This window comes from Zophobas morio, unplaced genomic scaffold (assembly GCF_036711695.1).
Source record: "Zophobas morio isolate AGI-343-1 ecotype UQ-CSIRO unplaced genomic scaffold, CSIRO_AGI_Zmor_V1 ptg000004l, whole genome shotgun sequence".
NCBI classification, from domain to species: Eukaryota; Metazoa; Arthropoda; class Insecta; order Coleoptera; family Tenebrionidae; genus Zophobas; species Zophobas morio.
Genome location: NW_026972109.1, coordinates 9,101,212 through 9,115,222, shown reverse-complemented (window position 1 = coordinate 9,115,222; position 14,011 = coordinate 9,101,212). Strand labels below are relative to the sequence as shown.

Sequence of the window (14,011 nt, the reverse complement as noted above, 5' to 3'; positions counted from 1 at the left end):
AAAGCAGCCGGCCGGGGCCCTTTTGAGATTTGGAATAGGGCGGCGGACTCGGGAGGCCCTTTTCACTTAATTAATCTTCTTATTACGAACTTGATTCCAGCGGGTGGTGACAACCCCCAAAATTAAATATTAGTCACCAGAAAAAAATCACCCCTTCGTCACCTTATTTAATTTTTTTCGCTACTAATTAATTTGGTTAGTCAAAGTTTGTGAACAACACTTCTAACGTTATTTTTTCGTACTTACCAACAACAAAAAATGGTCTAAACAATTCATATTTTCTTAAAAAAAAAATTGTTTACAGTTTTAACAGTTGCAGATTGTTGTGATTTTAGGGGATAAAACTCCACCATGCAGTTTTATCACTATAAAAGGGTTTAGTGGTATTTTATCACCCATAAAACTCTTTTTTTGCTAAATATGACTGCTTCAATGTCTAAATTTAAAACACTTTGCATGAAAAAACAATTTCTTTACACCACGGTTATGTCAACCAGTGGGGAAGTTTGATCGAAATCGGATGACCCTGATTCCTCTGAAGACGATGACGCAATAACAGAAAATACACCCTCAGATGCAAAACTTTACTACAACATTTTGCACATTTTAGAAAGGATCCATCCATCAAAATTTTGAGATGACGTCAAAAGTTTTTGGAACGGATGAACAGATAAATTTTATTATACTAACTTTAATCGGTTTGCAAGATCTCAGAACATTCGGTTTTCCAATTTCTAATTTAAATTATAAAATGTTTTACAATTAACCTCTATGGAGTAAAAACAATTTAGAAGGTACTAGTCACAGTGTAATAGAAAACACGTGGAGCCCCCGAGAAGGTTTTGTCTTTTTTAAAAAAGGACAGTTGAGTGAAGAAAGTTTCACATTCTTAAAAAAAATACATTTGGGGCCCCTGAAAAGGTTTACATTTTTAGAAAAAGACAGTTGGAACTCCCGAGAAGGTTTCACATTCTAAAAAAAACAATTGTCGCCCTCGAGAAGGTTTTACATTAAAAAAAAAAAAACATTTGACGCCCCCGAGAAGGTTTTATATTTTAAAAAAAGACAGTTAGGATCCCCGAGAAGGTTTTAGTTTTTTAAAAAAGATAGTTGGGACCCCCGAGGAGGCTTCACATTCTAAAAAAAAACAATTGACGCCCCCGAGAAGGTTTTACGTTCTAAAAAAAACCATTTGACGCCCCCGAGAAGATTTCATATTCTTAAAAAAATACATTTGGGGGCCCCAAGAAGGTTTTACATTTTTTAAAAGACAGTTGGAGAAGGTTTCCCATTCTAAAAAAAAAACAACATTTGACTCCCTTGAGAAGATTTTGAATTTTTAAAAAAGACAGGAGCACCGAGAAGGTTTCACATAAAAAAAAACATTTGACGCCCCCGACAAGGTTTCACATTCTAAAAAAACTGGTCGAAAGTTGTTTCGACAGAATCTCCCTCGCTCCTGAAGTACAATGAAACATATTCAGCATTTTCGAGTTCAGGTTTTTCTTTACCTATATAATTTTGCGATGTCGTCGTCAACATTTTTACAAAGACACATATATCAACTTGGATTGCTATTGGTACACTGTAATACTAAAAATAATAGTATTGTATTTCCCAAATTATCTGGGAAAATAGAGTGAGCCGTTCCTGATTAAATCAATAAAATAAATTGATACATTCATCAATTTTTTTGAGTCACCTGTATAAGCAAATCTAAAAATATGGATGCAATGATAACTCACAAGTACAAAATCTCATGATATTTTGTACATTTCGGATAGATTTAGGAATTTAACTCGTTACTATGGAAATTTGCAATTTAACACCTTTAAATTTCACAAGTTTTTAGGAGTACAATATTAATAGGGGCAAAATTAGTTTTAACTTAACAAGTACTAGGACCGCCCGCCCGCCCCCTATTTTCTCAGAGGATATGTCATTTGCCAAAACAAGACTTATGTTAGCAAGGACTAGTTTCGCCCACCCCGCCCTTTATCTTCTCAGATGGTATACTTGCTAAGATAAGTCTTATTTTGACGAACGTCATATCCTCTGACAAAATAGGGGGCGGGTGGGTGGGGCTATTACTTGCTAAGGTAAAACTTATTTTGGAAAATGAGATATCCTCTGAGAAAATAGGGGATGGGTGGGCGGGGCTAGCACTTGCTAAGATAAGACTGATTTTGCCCCTGTTAAATTGCAAATTTCCCTAGTAACGAGTTAAATTCCTAAATCTGATTGGATGTTTATTTTTTAACAACTTACGGGCCAATTTCAAGTTGGATTTACAATTTCGGAAGTCCTCGTTGCCATGGAAGATGCAATGATAACAGTCGCGAGGACGAATCATGTCGCGAATTGCAACAACTGTCATCGAAATTACCATAGCAACGGCAATTTCGCAAATCCAACTTGAAATTACCCCCTTGGTCATAAATTTTTTTGAGTCTCCCTGTTTAAGCAAATCTAAAGAATATGAATGCAGTGATAAATCACAAGTATAGACTGATCATATTTTATATATTTTACACAGCATTTATCCGGCAAAATTTTGAGATGACGTCAGCAATTTTTTGGAGGGGATAAGCGAATATATTTTGAGTAAAAAAATTATTATGCTTACCATAAATTTAAAACATCTGCAAGATTTCAAAGGATTCAGTTTGGTAGATTCAAAATTAAATTACAAAATGTTGTTTTATAATTTTGATTTTTTTCCAAAAATCTGGACGTTTCGGGTAAAAACCACCTATCTACATGATATTCCTAATACAAATACAAAATTTGACAACAATCGGCTCAGTACTTTCGGAGACGGTAGACAGACAGACGGAAACGGGAGACCTATTTCTTCGTACTGTAGGGGTCATGAAAGATCGAGAAAACGTAAAATTAGAGACTCGACCGCCGCACTCGATTACAATATTTCGAAAAAATATGAATGCAATGATAAATCACAAGGAAAAACCCATCATATTTTGCACATTTTGACTGATTCATTAATTTTTTTGAGTGACCCTGTATAAGGAAATCTAAAATGACATATATCTAATACTGCTATATTGCTAACTCTTCAGAAGAAACATAGAAACGGTGTTCACGGACAAAGACAGACGGAAGATATTGTTTTCTGTCTATAAGAGTACCGAGGGTCTGTGCGCATGTACACAAAATAGAAGTGAAAATGGTACGAAATGTCAAAACGCATCCAGTCACGCTATCGACTACAGATCAAGCAAGTATGCGCACTACTATTTCGTACCACAGAGAGACAGAGAAGTCCGATATATTGCTCTGTCGTTGTGTTTTCGGACTATTGAGGCCAGTTAGAAATATAGTATAGTGAACCAAGAGTTATAAGGTTATATGGCCATCATAAAATCATCCCATTGTGTCAAAGTTAAGTTGTTTACAATAGAAAAGGTTTTAGGGTCGTAAATAACGTATCCACTGCAGCTCGACCGGCTCTTGTGGTTTCGTTCAGGGGTGGCTTTCACTAAATATGAAAATCCACCACTCCACTATTTCTTTACTACCTGCAGCCGCTGAGGGTTCCGAAATAACCACTCGCTTTGAAAGCCGGCTCTGTTAAATATGAGCAAGAAATGTTTAGAAGATGATTTATTGCCAACCGGTAAGCTTAGTGCGAACCACACAAAGGGGGTATTTATTTGCGGTCAACTACTTTTATGATGGCCATATAACCTTATAGCTCTTGGTTCACTATAGTATTAGATATGTATATGAAAAATGACGTTCTTAATTTGATAAAAAAAAGATCGAAGGCTATAAGTATAATCAGATAAATACAGCTCTTTAAAAAAATTATAAAATTTGATTTTACGACGATTTTCGTTTTGTGATAACCGCTGTAAAGTAAAAACCAGAGGCATAAATAACACTCCTTGTCCTTCAGCAGTAGGTAATAACAATCTGAAGCTTAAGTGTTTATTTATGTTTATGCATCGAAAGAATGTCACGTAGAAGTTAGTTTGATTTTAATAAGTTTATCTTCTCAAAACAGGAGTAAAATTTTATTAATTAAACAACAATCGAACAAAATGTTCTGAATATTATAATTCTTATTTTATCAAGACGTGCGTATTCTTCACATTTTCGAAAAAATGGGGCGACTCGTTCTTAATTTGACCAATAAAAAATTTGTGATGTCATAATCAACATGGATAATTCTAGTCACAGCGTTATACTAATGCAAGAAAAAAAGGAAAAGGCCAAATTCGGCATCGAACCACAATCGCAGTACCACGAAGACGTTCAAATCGTGTCGGGAATAAATCGTTATTATACCTTGCAAATGTTTTTGCGAAAATTTGAACGTTTAGCGAAAAAACTGAAAGTGGATCCGTACACTACAATTTATTGAAATGACGTCACGAAATTGTTGGTGGGAATGATTAGCCAAATTTTGATTAGCATTACGTGTTTAATAAAAATGGATACAGACCAGACAGACAGAGGGACTTGAACTATAGTTCCTTAGCTTACGCTCGGGAAGTAAAAATAAAGGCAATTGATAAAACACAGATGTTACTTTGCAAAATTTTGAGATGACGTCGTCAAATTCTCGGTGGGGTGAGCAGACAAATGTGTAAAGCTGTTTCTATAAATGTAGCTTCAAGGTTTTATCTATGTTAAACAAACACATTTCAAATCTGAGAAACATATAATTCATATAATTGACACTTTACAGCAAATAATCTCTACGTTAGTCTAGCTACCACGTATAATACCTACGTATAATACCTACATATAACAAAACGTACAAAATTAGGATGACAATTCACTTGTTTTACAGCTATCGCTGATATCGAGGACTTTCCAACTCCATCGTTATTTCTTCTGCGTCTGCATTATTAAAGTAATAGTTGGGACTTTCATTTTTTATCCACTGTATGCATTTTTCGATTTGTTCGGATCTTGGTACACTACTTCCCTTGGATGTAACAAGGCCTTCTGAAAAATATGTACATATTTTTTTATATCGATATGATAACGTTTAATAGACATAGTGATAAATCGTTACCTCTCTGTGAGGTGTCAGAAGCCAGAAATCGTTTCGCAAGACGATGTCTGTTGGTCCTCTCTAGTATGTTTCCAAAGAATCTCTAAGTAATTAAAACAACAGTAAAAATAATAATAAAAAGACATGTTTACCGTCAGCAAGTGCGCCGCATCTTTGTCATATTTTTTTATAATGTCACTGACTTTGACATATGCTGGAAAAGTATATTCTAACTTAAAATGCGCATGGTCGGTGACGTTACTTAACTGCCAGAGGTACTCAAGGACAGTTTGACAAGAAAGAAGATCCATTTCAAATAAACCACTAGCTTCTAACACCAGGTGATTGCTTTCATATAGTTCTAGTTCCTTGAAATTTACAATTAGACAGTTAACAATGTTTGAAATAAAAACTACCTTATCATGTTCTATAAGTGCTGTCCATAAACTATCACAATAACGTACTCTGTAAAAACCCATTTGTTGATAGTTTAGTTTAAGCCATGTTGCATTATTTTTCGGTATAGTTACTGCAGTAAGATACATAATCTTATCTAGGTCTAGATCATTAAAACGATACTTACACGTTTCCTGATCTTTGTAGAACCATGTCACGGTACTATTGCAACAATCTGTAATGTACCATATTGGAATCGTCCATCTATGTCTAGAAACCAGTATAGATTAACTCTTTCGGATTCAAATCAAACTGAGTCTAGTACCTAGCAGAAAAATCTGCACGATTCAGCGAAGGATTAAAACCATAGCTTTCCTGTCTTAGCACCCAATTATCTCCATCTTCGTCAACAAAAATGACAGGGAACTGATTTTGATACAAATAACTCTCCATAAATTCACGAACACCCGCATCTGACGTAACCCTCATCACAGTATCAATAAAATCAGAAGTAGTAACTGTTTTGAAAGCAAAGTTCGCTACAAATTGAACAAAAACCTCGTGCATTTTTTCCTTCAGTACAACCTCCAGCATTCGCAAAACAGCAGCACCTTTGTTATACGTTATATCGTTAAAATTTTTCCTCACTTCGCTTGGAATTTCTTGAAAGTTGACAACCGGAGTGGTAAGTTTGGTTCGTTCTAGCCAATAAAGATTCTCCATATAGATGGTGGGGAAGTATTTCGTCTGAAAGAAAAAGTTAAAAAGAAACAAAAACTTAATTCGAAAAATACAGCTTGGTTGTCTAGAATAACTTCCTCGGCTTTCAAACCCATGTAGGTGGCAATACTTTCGTGTAGCCATATGTCATCCCACCAGTCGTTGGTCACTGGAAGAATAATTGAGAAACGTGTTACTTTGTTTTTGTTTGTTACCAAGATTTCCAAACCAGAAGTGGGCCAGCTCGTGAGCAATGACAGCCTTTTTTTGATAGTCGTCGTAAACGTCGTTTTCGGGTGACAAAAGGCTGGTGTTGAAGGTCACCAAACCCCAGTTTTCTGTGGCCGAGCTGTCGAACCGATCAAAGCCAATGAAATCTAGAGACGCAAATATATATTGAGCTTGTGGTTTTAGTGACTAGATTACCAAGTTTGGGCAACATGTATGGAAACTTCGTGTAGTCAGAATAGAAACGAATAACCCGACTAGAGAACTCTAGAAGTCTGGTGTCATTGTAATTACTAGCGTTGAACGCGTATAGTCTGTAAGGAGTGTACTTGTCATCTTCATACTCGGAATAGGAGGGTTCCGTTATGGCAAAAGACACCAAATAGGGAGACATTGGTGGTGTGGTTTCAAATTTGTACACAGTGCCAGCAGACGTTTCAAAAATTTTCTGCAAAGACAAACTTGTGCAGTTGTTTTAAATACCACTGTCTTACCATTGGTTTCATGTTAGATAACGCCACGTGGGTTGGATTAGGTACTACCAAATTGACTTGAAATCGTGCCTTAAAAGCGGGCTCATCGAAGCAAGGAAAGACTCTTCGGGCATACGTTGGTTGAAAATCAGTCACTAATAAATAACTACAGCCAGAAAATGAAACAGCGCATCTACAACTTACTCACTTCAAAGTAGTACCGTTTTTGCTACACCCAACTTTGAAAAGCCCTTCCGTAGTTTTTGAAAATTTCCCTTCGTATTTAATGTAGATGATATGAGCACCAGGTGCTATCAATTTTTTCCCACCACGCACTATCTTTATGAGTTCAGACTCTGCAAATTCGTATCCATAGCCGTCCGAAGGAAGACTGCAGTGACAGTTATTGAATATTTTTTTCGAGTCAAAGAAGATGCTTTCTATTGTCAAATAATCACGATTTAGATGAAATTCGATAAACTCGACTGATTGTTCCGCTTTTATGTGTATGAACACTTCACCAGTGAAGACTTCAGCCTTTAGATCTGGATGGATCTTGATGGAGTAGAATGTTGGTTTCACGTTACCAGAAAGACGGTACTTGGGGTGTGAACAAATCGGTGATGATTTAACCACAACGCAGCAAACTATTAAAACCAAAATAGCGAAAACACGAGTCATTGCTAAAGTTTGAAAACTACACAGACGACACTGATAACTTTGTAACTTTTGCGTTCTTCAAAATAATGATTATCATCACCTTTGTGTGCTAATGATTATCAGAATTTAATTGTATTTGCGATACAAGGCTGAATCAAACTAACGATATGAGTGTAACATATCCTTGACTTCAGTATGCAAATATTAGAAATACATGCGGGTATTTTCGGAAACCCAGGCTGAAAAGCTATTAATGACTGAGCATCATAAAGTAAACAGTTTAGCAGAAAGTAAACATCTAGATTGGAGGATTGTGGCTGAGATAAATTTTCCTCCACAGCTACGACGATCTAGACTTAAATAAATAGGAACTAGGTCCGTAAATAAAGCTTCCGTATTGGTCGCTTCGTGCGCATATGCGCGCGCTTTTTCAAAAAGCAACCACTTAAATAAATTTATTTTTCGTTTTTTGTTTTCATTGTTGGTGTGAACGTAGCACTCTGAACAATTTTTGGCGCGGACCGACTTCTCTTCCTACTTCCAGTCAAGTCAGCAACAGAACTCCGCGACTGAACTTCGGAAACTTGGAAAACTTCCAGCTTGGATTCGTTTACAACGGGTAATTGGAGCTTTCTCTCTGAAAGTTTCAGGGTGACCTCCTTTTCATTTAAAATCGTCACCGTCGGCAGACTACCTTGTTTCTCTCTTTCGAAGATTTTTATTATTTTACAGTCCTCGCTCCTGTGGGGTGACCTCAACTTTTTCGCCCTTTTTTCTTTCGCGGTTTGTTGAATTCGAGCGTTCGTTTCGCTTTTGGTTTGGAGTATTTTGTCGCGTCTGAGTTTCAAGTTAACTTGGTCGAGTTGCATTTGCAAGTAGAGGTTTTCGTAAACAAGAGAGCTGTTTTGATTTACGAGCTGCAATTTAACTGGAATTAGAATTAGTAGTAAAGCGAAAAGTCGGACTGACTTGTAAATACTTTTTATTGCTTGGGGAAAGAGGGGCGTCGAACTTTTGATTAAGAATCTCTTTGAACTCGGATGTTAGAGTATCGATTTTGTATCTGAAGTCTTCGACGACCTGTTGGAACACCCTAATTAATCTATATCTACAAATCTATCTCTTGTTTTCTATACCCTTTTGTGCTCCTCTTCGGTCTGATCCAGTGTTTTGACCAACAAGTTTTTCGTTTCTTTCATTCTTAAAAACTTGACGCTTAAGTTATAGTTGGTTTGGAGGGTGTGCTCTAATGTTTTTTTTAGTTTCGAAACCTCTTCCCCGTCATTCCGTGTGCTGATGTTTGAATTACTCAAAACTTTTTTTAACTTCTTGTACTCGTTCATCTCCTGACAATACGATTCTTTTTCTTTGTAATAAAAATTTCTTTCGCTTTCCAACTGTTGCGCCAGGTTGTCGTTTGATCGTCTGACCTTTGCGAGACTCATCGATAATTTCTCCTTTTCTCTTGCTAGTTTCGCCAGTTTGATCTCTTTGTTTTCTGTGTCCAGTTTTAGAGCGTTTAGTGCGTCTTTTAAGCCATCGACTTGTGCTTTCAAAGAGTCCACTTCTTTGATCAGACTGGCGTCGGTGGTCATTTGTGTTTCGTTAGAATCGGCATTACAGGGTTTCTGACGTTGAAAGACTTTGCTGTGGAGGGGTTTAGTCAAGCAAGGATTTTGAAGAGTGGGAAGTAATATACCTGACAAGCTTTGATGGAGTCGGAAATTTCTTATTTAATATTTTTTTCATGTAATTTTCTTTGAATCTGCAGAAATTCACTCATTACAGTTAAATTTTCCCATACCGGTGACAAATGCGAAATGAAGTTTGTAAGGTTGTGTCTAGATAGTTTGTGGAAATTTAAACGCGGGAGATAATTGTGTACTTTAATTTTCTCTTTGGGGCAGTTTCCTTTTCATTGTATTTTCTACGTTTTTTCAACTCGGATGCTGATTGTCAAATCTAATTGTCAAACATGTCACTGCCTTCTTTCACACCTCTTTTTTACGTAGCAAAATTACGTCATTATTTTTATGAACAGGATGAATAATTGAATTGTAATTACTAAATCTTGTAAATACATATTTCAAGGTTATCGTCATCATAGTAAATAGTTAAGTAAAATTTATTCGTTTAGCCCCTTCCAACAAGTTGATAACGTTATCTCAAAATTTTGCCGAATAAATCCTATCCAAAATATGCAAAATATGGTGACTCTATACTTGCGATTTATCACTGTATTAAAAGTTTTTCAATTTCTTATACAGGGCGACTCATAAAAATTAATGAATGAGTCAATTTATTTTATTGATTAAATCGGGAACGGCTCACTCCGTTTTCCCGAAAATTGACGTTTCATGACCCCTAGAATACGGAAACATTGTTTCCGTAGTTTGTGTCAATTTTTGTATGTATATTAGGAATATCGTGTAGACTCTAAACAAAATTTGTCTGATAAAAATCGATGACGCTGTCTTACGATTTTGCCGAATAATGTAAAATATGCACAATGTTAATTCTAGAAATTGCAGAAATGCTAAAATTCTGACCGAATTTGTGGAAAGATTCCAAATGTTTTGAAAGTCCCAAATATTCTAACCCTATCCAAGGTTTTAAGGTTTTCAAGGATGCCAAAAGCTGTAAGGACTACAAAGATTTCAGAAATTTCAAAAAATTAAAAAAAGGTAAAAAGGTAGAGAAGCCGACAATTTAAAAATTCCACAGGGATTTCAGAGATTTCAAAATTTTGATTCCACAGATTCCAAATGACACTTAATTTTAGGCTTTATAAATAAAACTTCTACTGCTAGTAATTCCCAAAGTATTCAAAATTTCCATAGATTGGAAAGACTCTAAAGAGTGTAAAGACTAAATACTCCAAAGAATAAAGATTTTAAAGGCTCTGAAAGGTCTAAAGACTCTTAAGACTCAAAGGGGTTAAACCTAAAATTCTGTTTCAAATACTTGAAAGATTCTAAAGGTTCTAAAGAAATTCCAAAAAGCCAAAGATTCTATAACTGGTAAAAATCGCGTAAACGTCAAAGGTTTTAAAAATTCCAAAGATTTTAAAGAAAACAAAAATCTAAAGACCTAAAAATTGTAAAGATCGGAAAAATGTTTTCTTTAGGTTTTATAAATTAAAAATTCCAAAAATTCCAAAGATTTAGCCTCTAGAAATCTTGAAAATATTGGAAAAGGTTGAATATTAAAATTCTGGTATAACTGAAGCTTACTAATTTTAGAAATTTTGGAAAATGTGGAAATTCTGGCCATTCTGTGTACTTCGGAAAATCTAAAAAACTGGGCTAATCTGGAAAATCTCAACATTCTGGAAATTTGAAAATTTTGTAAATTACGAAAATTCCCAAAAATTAAAAGAAAATAAAAAAATATTGAATCCCAAAATTTCAAAAGTTTACATTATCTTAAGATTGTGGATATTTTCTAAAAATTTCAAAAATTCTGAAGACTCGATACATTCTAAAAATCTTAAAGTTTTCATACACTAAAATCTGCGAATTGTAAAGACACCAAAGCTGTTAAATAAACTAAAGTTTCAGGTTTTAAATAGAAGAAAGACCCAACAAAATCTTATAAATTGTAAAGATCTTGGAAGTATTAATGTTCCTAGAAATTATAAAAATTCTAAACTTTATAAAATTTGAACTAATTCTGAAGTATCCAAAATTTCCAAAAATTGTTAAGACTGTAAGGAGTCTGAAAACTCTAAAGATTCTAAATAGTCTAAGAACTCGAAGGTTAAAAAGGTTTTTAAAATTTTGTTTCAAATATTTCAAAGATTTTATAATTTGTAACAGACGCAAGAACTCTTAACATGACAAAAATTTTAAAGATTCCAAAGACTCTAATAAACAAAACGAAAACCTAAAAATCTAAAAATCGTAAAAATCTGAATTCCTTTAATTTTTATAAATTCTACAAGTAGTAGGGGTCTTGAACACCCTAATTGTTATCTTATACACCTCAGAGATTCTAAAGAATCCAGAGATTCCAAAAATTTCAAGGATTTAAAGACTCCTGGGGTTCATTAGATTTAGAAAACCTGGGAGACTTAGAAATCTTTATTCAAAGACTGATATTTTAGCACACTTAGATTTCAAAAATTTACTCAATTATAGAAATTCTAAACATTGTACTGAATTTGTGAAAATAGTCCAAATACTCTGAAAGTTCAAAGTCTTCTCTAAATTTCAAAGATTCTTCTTATGAAAAGACGACTGCGTATATTAAGAAAAACCGAGGTAAAATATAAGCCCCGCCCACCCACCCTGTCTCCATTGTGATGAATTTTTTCTATTCGTCCTGCGTCAGGGCGCGGACCATCATTGCAAAATCCTTATTTCTCTACATGTGAAACAAGTATTTAAGTCATTGCATGGTTCAAAAAAAACTAAGTGTATTATGTAAAAAAGAAAGCCAAGGATTAAGTCCTACTTATATCCGCACCGATCTCAGTTGTGATAAAATTTTTCGTAAGAAGGAAAAATAAGGATTTTGCAATTAAGGTCCGTGCCCTGACGCACGGCGAATATAAAAAATTCATCACAATTGAGACAGGGTGGGTGGGCGGGGCTTTTATTTTGCCTCTGTTTTTCTTAATAAAAGCAGTCCTCTTTTCATAAGAAGAAAGTTAAGCACTTAAGTCATTGCGTGGTTCAAAGAAAACCATAGGTATTATGTAAAAAAGAAAGACAGAGATTAAGTCCTACATATATCCGCACCGATCTCAGTTGTGATAAATTTCTCATTCGTTGTCAGACCGAGGGGCGGAGCATAATTGCAAAATCCATGTTTCCTTACAAAAATTTACCATTTTTAACATGTTTTAAGTTTTTTCTTATGAAAAAAGGACTGCGTAGATTCAGCAAAACAGAGACAAAATATAAGGTCCGCCCACCCACCCTGTCTCAATTGTGATGAATGTTTTCTATTCGTCGTGCGTCAATGCGCCGACCTTCATTGCAAAATCCTTATTTCTCTACATGTGAAACAAGTACTTAAGTCATTGTGTGATTCAAAGAAGACTATATATAATGTATTATATAAAAAAGAAAGCCAAAATCGGTACCGATCTCAGTTGTGATAAAATTTTCATTCGTTGTCAGATTGAGGGGCGGAGCATAATTGCAAAATCCATATTTCCTTAAAATTTACCATTTTAAACATGTTTTAAATGTAAATTAAAATCTGGATAATGAAATGTTTAATTACCAATACACTATTACAGTGTGAAAGTTTGTGAACTTAATTAAAACTTTAACCCTTCTTTAAGGGAATAACGGTTAAATTAAGTTAGGTGGATGATTTTTTCTTGCAATTAGTCTTCATTGGTTTCATAAAAGTTGCCAACTTTAAACTTCTCTTTAAAAACGTTAAATATATTCTTAAACAAGTCCAAATTCTTACTTACAATTTTCAGATTGTATTCATTACATAACAGGGAGCAAGAAAAGGTTATTTTTCTGTTAAGTTTTATGTTTTTTCTTGTATATTTAGAAAATTAAAGTTCAGGGTTCTTCTCAAGATATTAAAAAACAATTTAATAAATAAAGGATTTTATTCTATGAAGGAATTTTGTGAAAATAATTTTAATGGAGTTGCATCTTTTAATAATGAAAATACGTAACAAGAGTAAACATTTTGTTGTTTGTTTGTTAGACTCTATGTCTAATTGAAATAATGTAATTAACCCTTCTGTATTTACAGCACAAATAAACACTATTATTATTATTATTATTATCAACTTACCCTTCTAAGTAAAGTCCCTAGATAACCAAAGTACCGCAATTGAATGTTTCAATGTGTTAGAGAGAGAACGTGTATTTCGGACACAATATGGCGACCGACAAACGTCAATGTTAATTGTCAAACGCCGTTTGTGTTTTTTGCAAAGTTGTTTGTGTTTTTTGTAAAGTTGTTTGTGTTTTTTTGTGGTGTTTTATGACTTTTATTTTAAAATGCCAAGTTGTTGTGTTCCTTTGTGTGGAAATAAAAGCCCATTGTTTCGTCTTCCATCAGGTAGGTTACAACTGAGTTTTCAATTGAGTTTTCTCAACTAATTTAAATTGTTGCAGGTGTTAGTAATAGGGCTAGACTAGAAGAGAGATGTGGGAGAATTTAATAGGCCGGGACGATTTGAACGACAACTCCAGAGTTTGCGAAGTAATTTGTTTAAAGCTTGAATATGTAATTGCACAATGTTAAATACTATTTACTTTTAGTTACATTTTTCTGAACAACAATTTGAAGCAAAGCGAGCAGATGGAAGGAAACTATTGTGGCCGAAATTTTGTTAATAAACTGATATTGCAAGGTTTCTCATCTATATTTTTTACTCACGCCTTATGTTTATCAATGGCATTTAAGTGCATTGAACAAATAACGCTTAAACATAAATAAATGTTTATTTGAAAAAAATCTACATTTACGCTTTATACGCAAGTATCGAGTCCGTTAATTTTTATTTATTTATTTTGAATATGGCGCG

General features: G+C 34.4%; 2 protein-coding genes across 3 annotated transcripts; both read right to left on the bottom strand.

Annotated features, from left to right (window-relative positions):
* Window positions 1–4,668: 4,668 nt before the first annotated feature.
* Window positions 4,669–7,708, bottom strand: LOC135140561 (puromycin-sensitive aminopeptidase-like protein). The gene is made up of 11 exons (XM_064071169.1): window positions 7,052–7,708; window positions 6,865–7,009; window positions 6,569–6,818; window positions 6,358–6,519; window positions 6,217–6,311; window positions 5,748–6,169; window positions 5,610–5,692; window positions 5,443–5,555; window positions 5,179–5,394; window positions 5,048–5,129; window positions 4,669–4,977 (listed from the first exon to the last, which is right to left on the bottom strand). The coding sequence occupies exons 1-11, from the start codon at window positions 7,522–7,524 to the stop codon at window positions 4,820–4,822; spliced, it is 2,199 nt and encodes a 732-aa protein (XP_063927239.1). The 5' UTR covers window positions 7,525–7,708; the 3' UTR covers window positions 4,669–4,819.
* Window positions 7,709–7,943: 235 nt separating this feature from the next.
* On the bottom strand, window positions 7,944–9,456 carry LOC135134907 (protein Daple-like). 2 transcript variants are annotated; one of them, XM_064063802.1, is made up of 5 exons: window positions 9,203–9,456; window positions 8,640–9,150; window positions 8,473–8,583; window positions 8,198–8,420; window positions 7,944–8,140 (listed from the first exon to the last, which is right to left on the bottom strand). In XM_064063802.1, exons 1-5 carry the CDS (start codon window positions 9,250–9,252, stop codon window positions 7,959–7,961), a joined length of 1,077 nt encoding a protein of 358 aa, XP_063919872.1. In that variant the 5' UTR covers window positions 9,253–9,456; the 3' UTR covers window positions 7,944–7,958. The 2 variants fall into 2 exon arrangements, with proteins under 2 accessions (XP_063919872.1, XP_063919864.1); XM_064063794.1 differs by having other exon boundaries at window positions 7,944–8,420.
* Window positions 9,457–14,011: the final 4,555 nt, after the last annotated feature.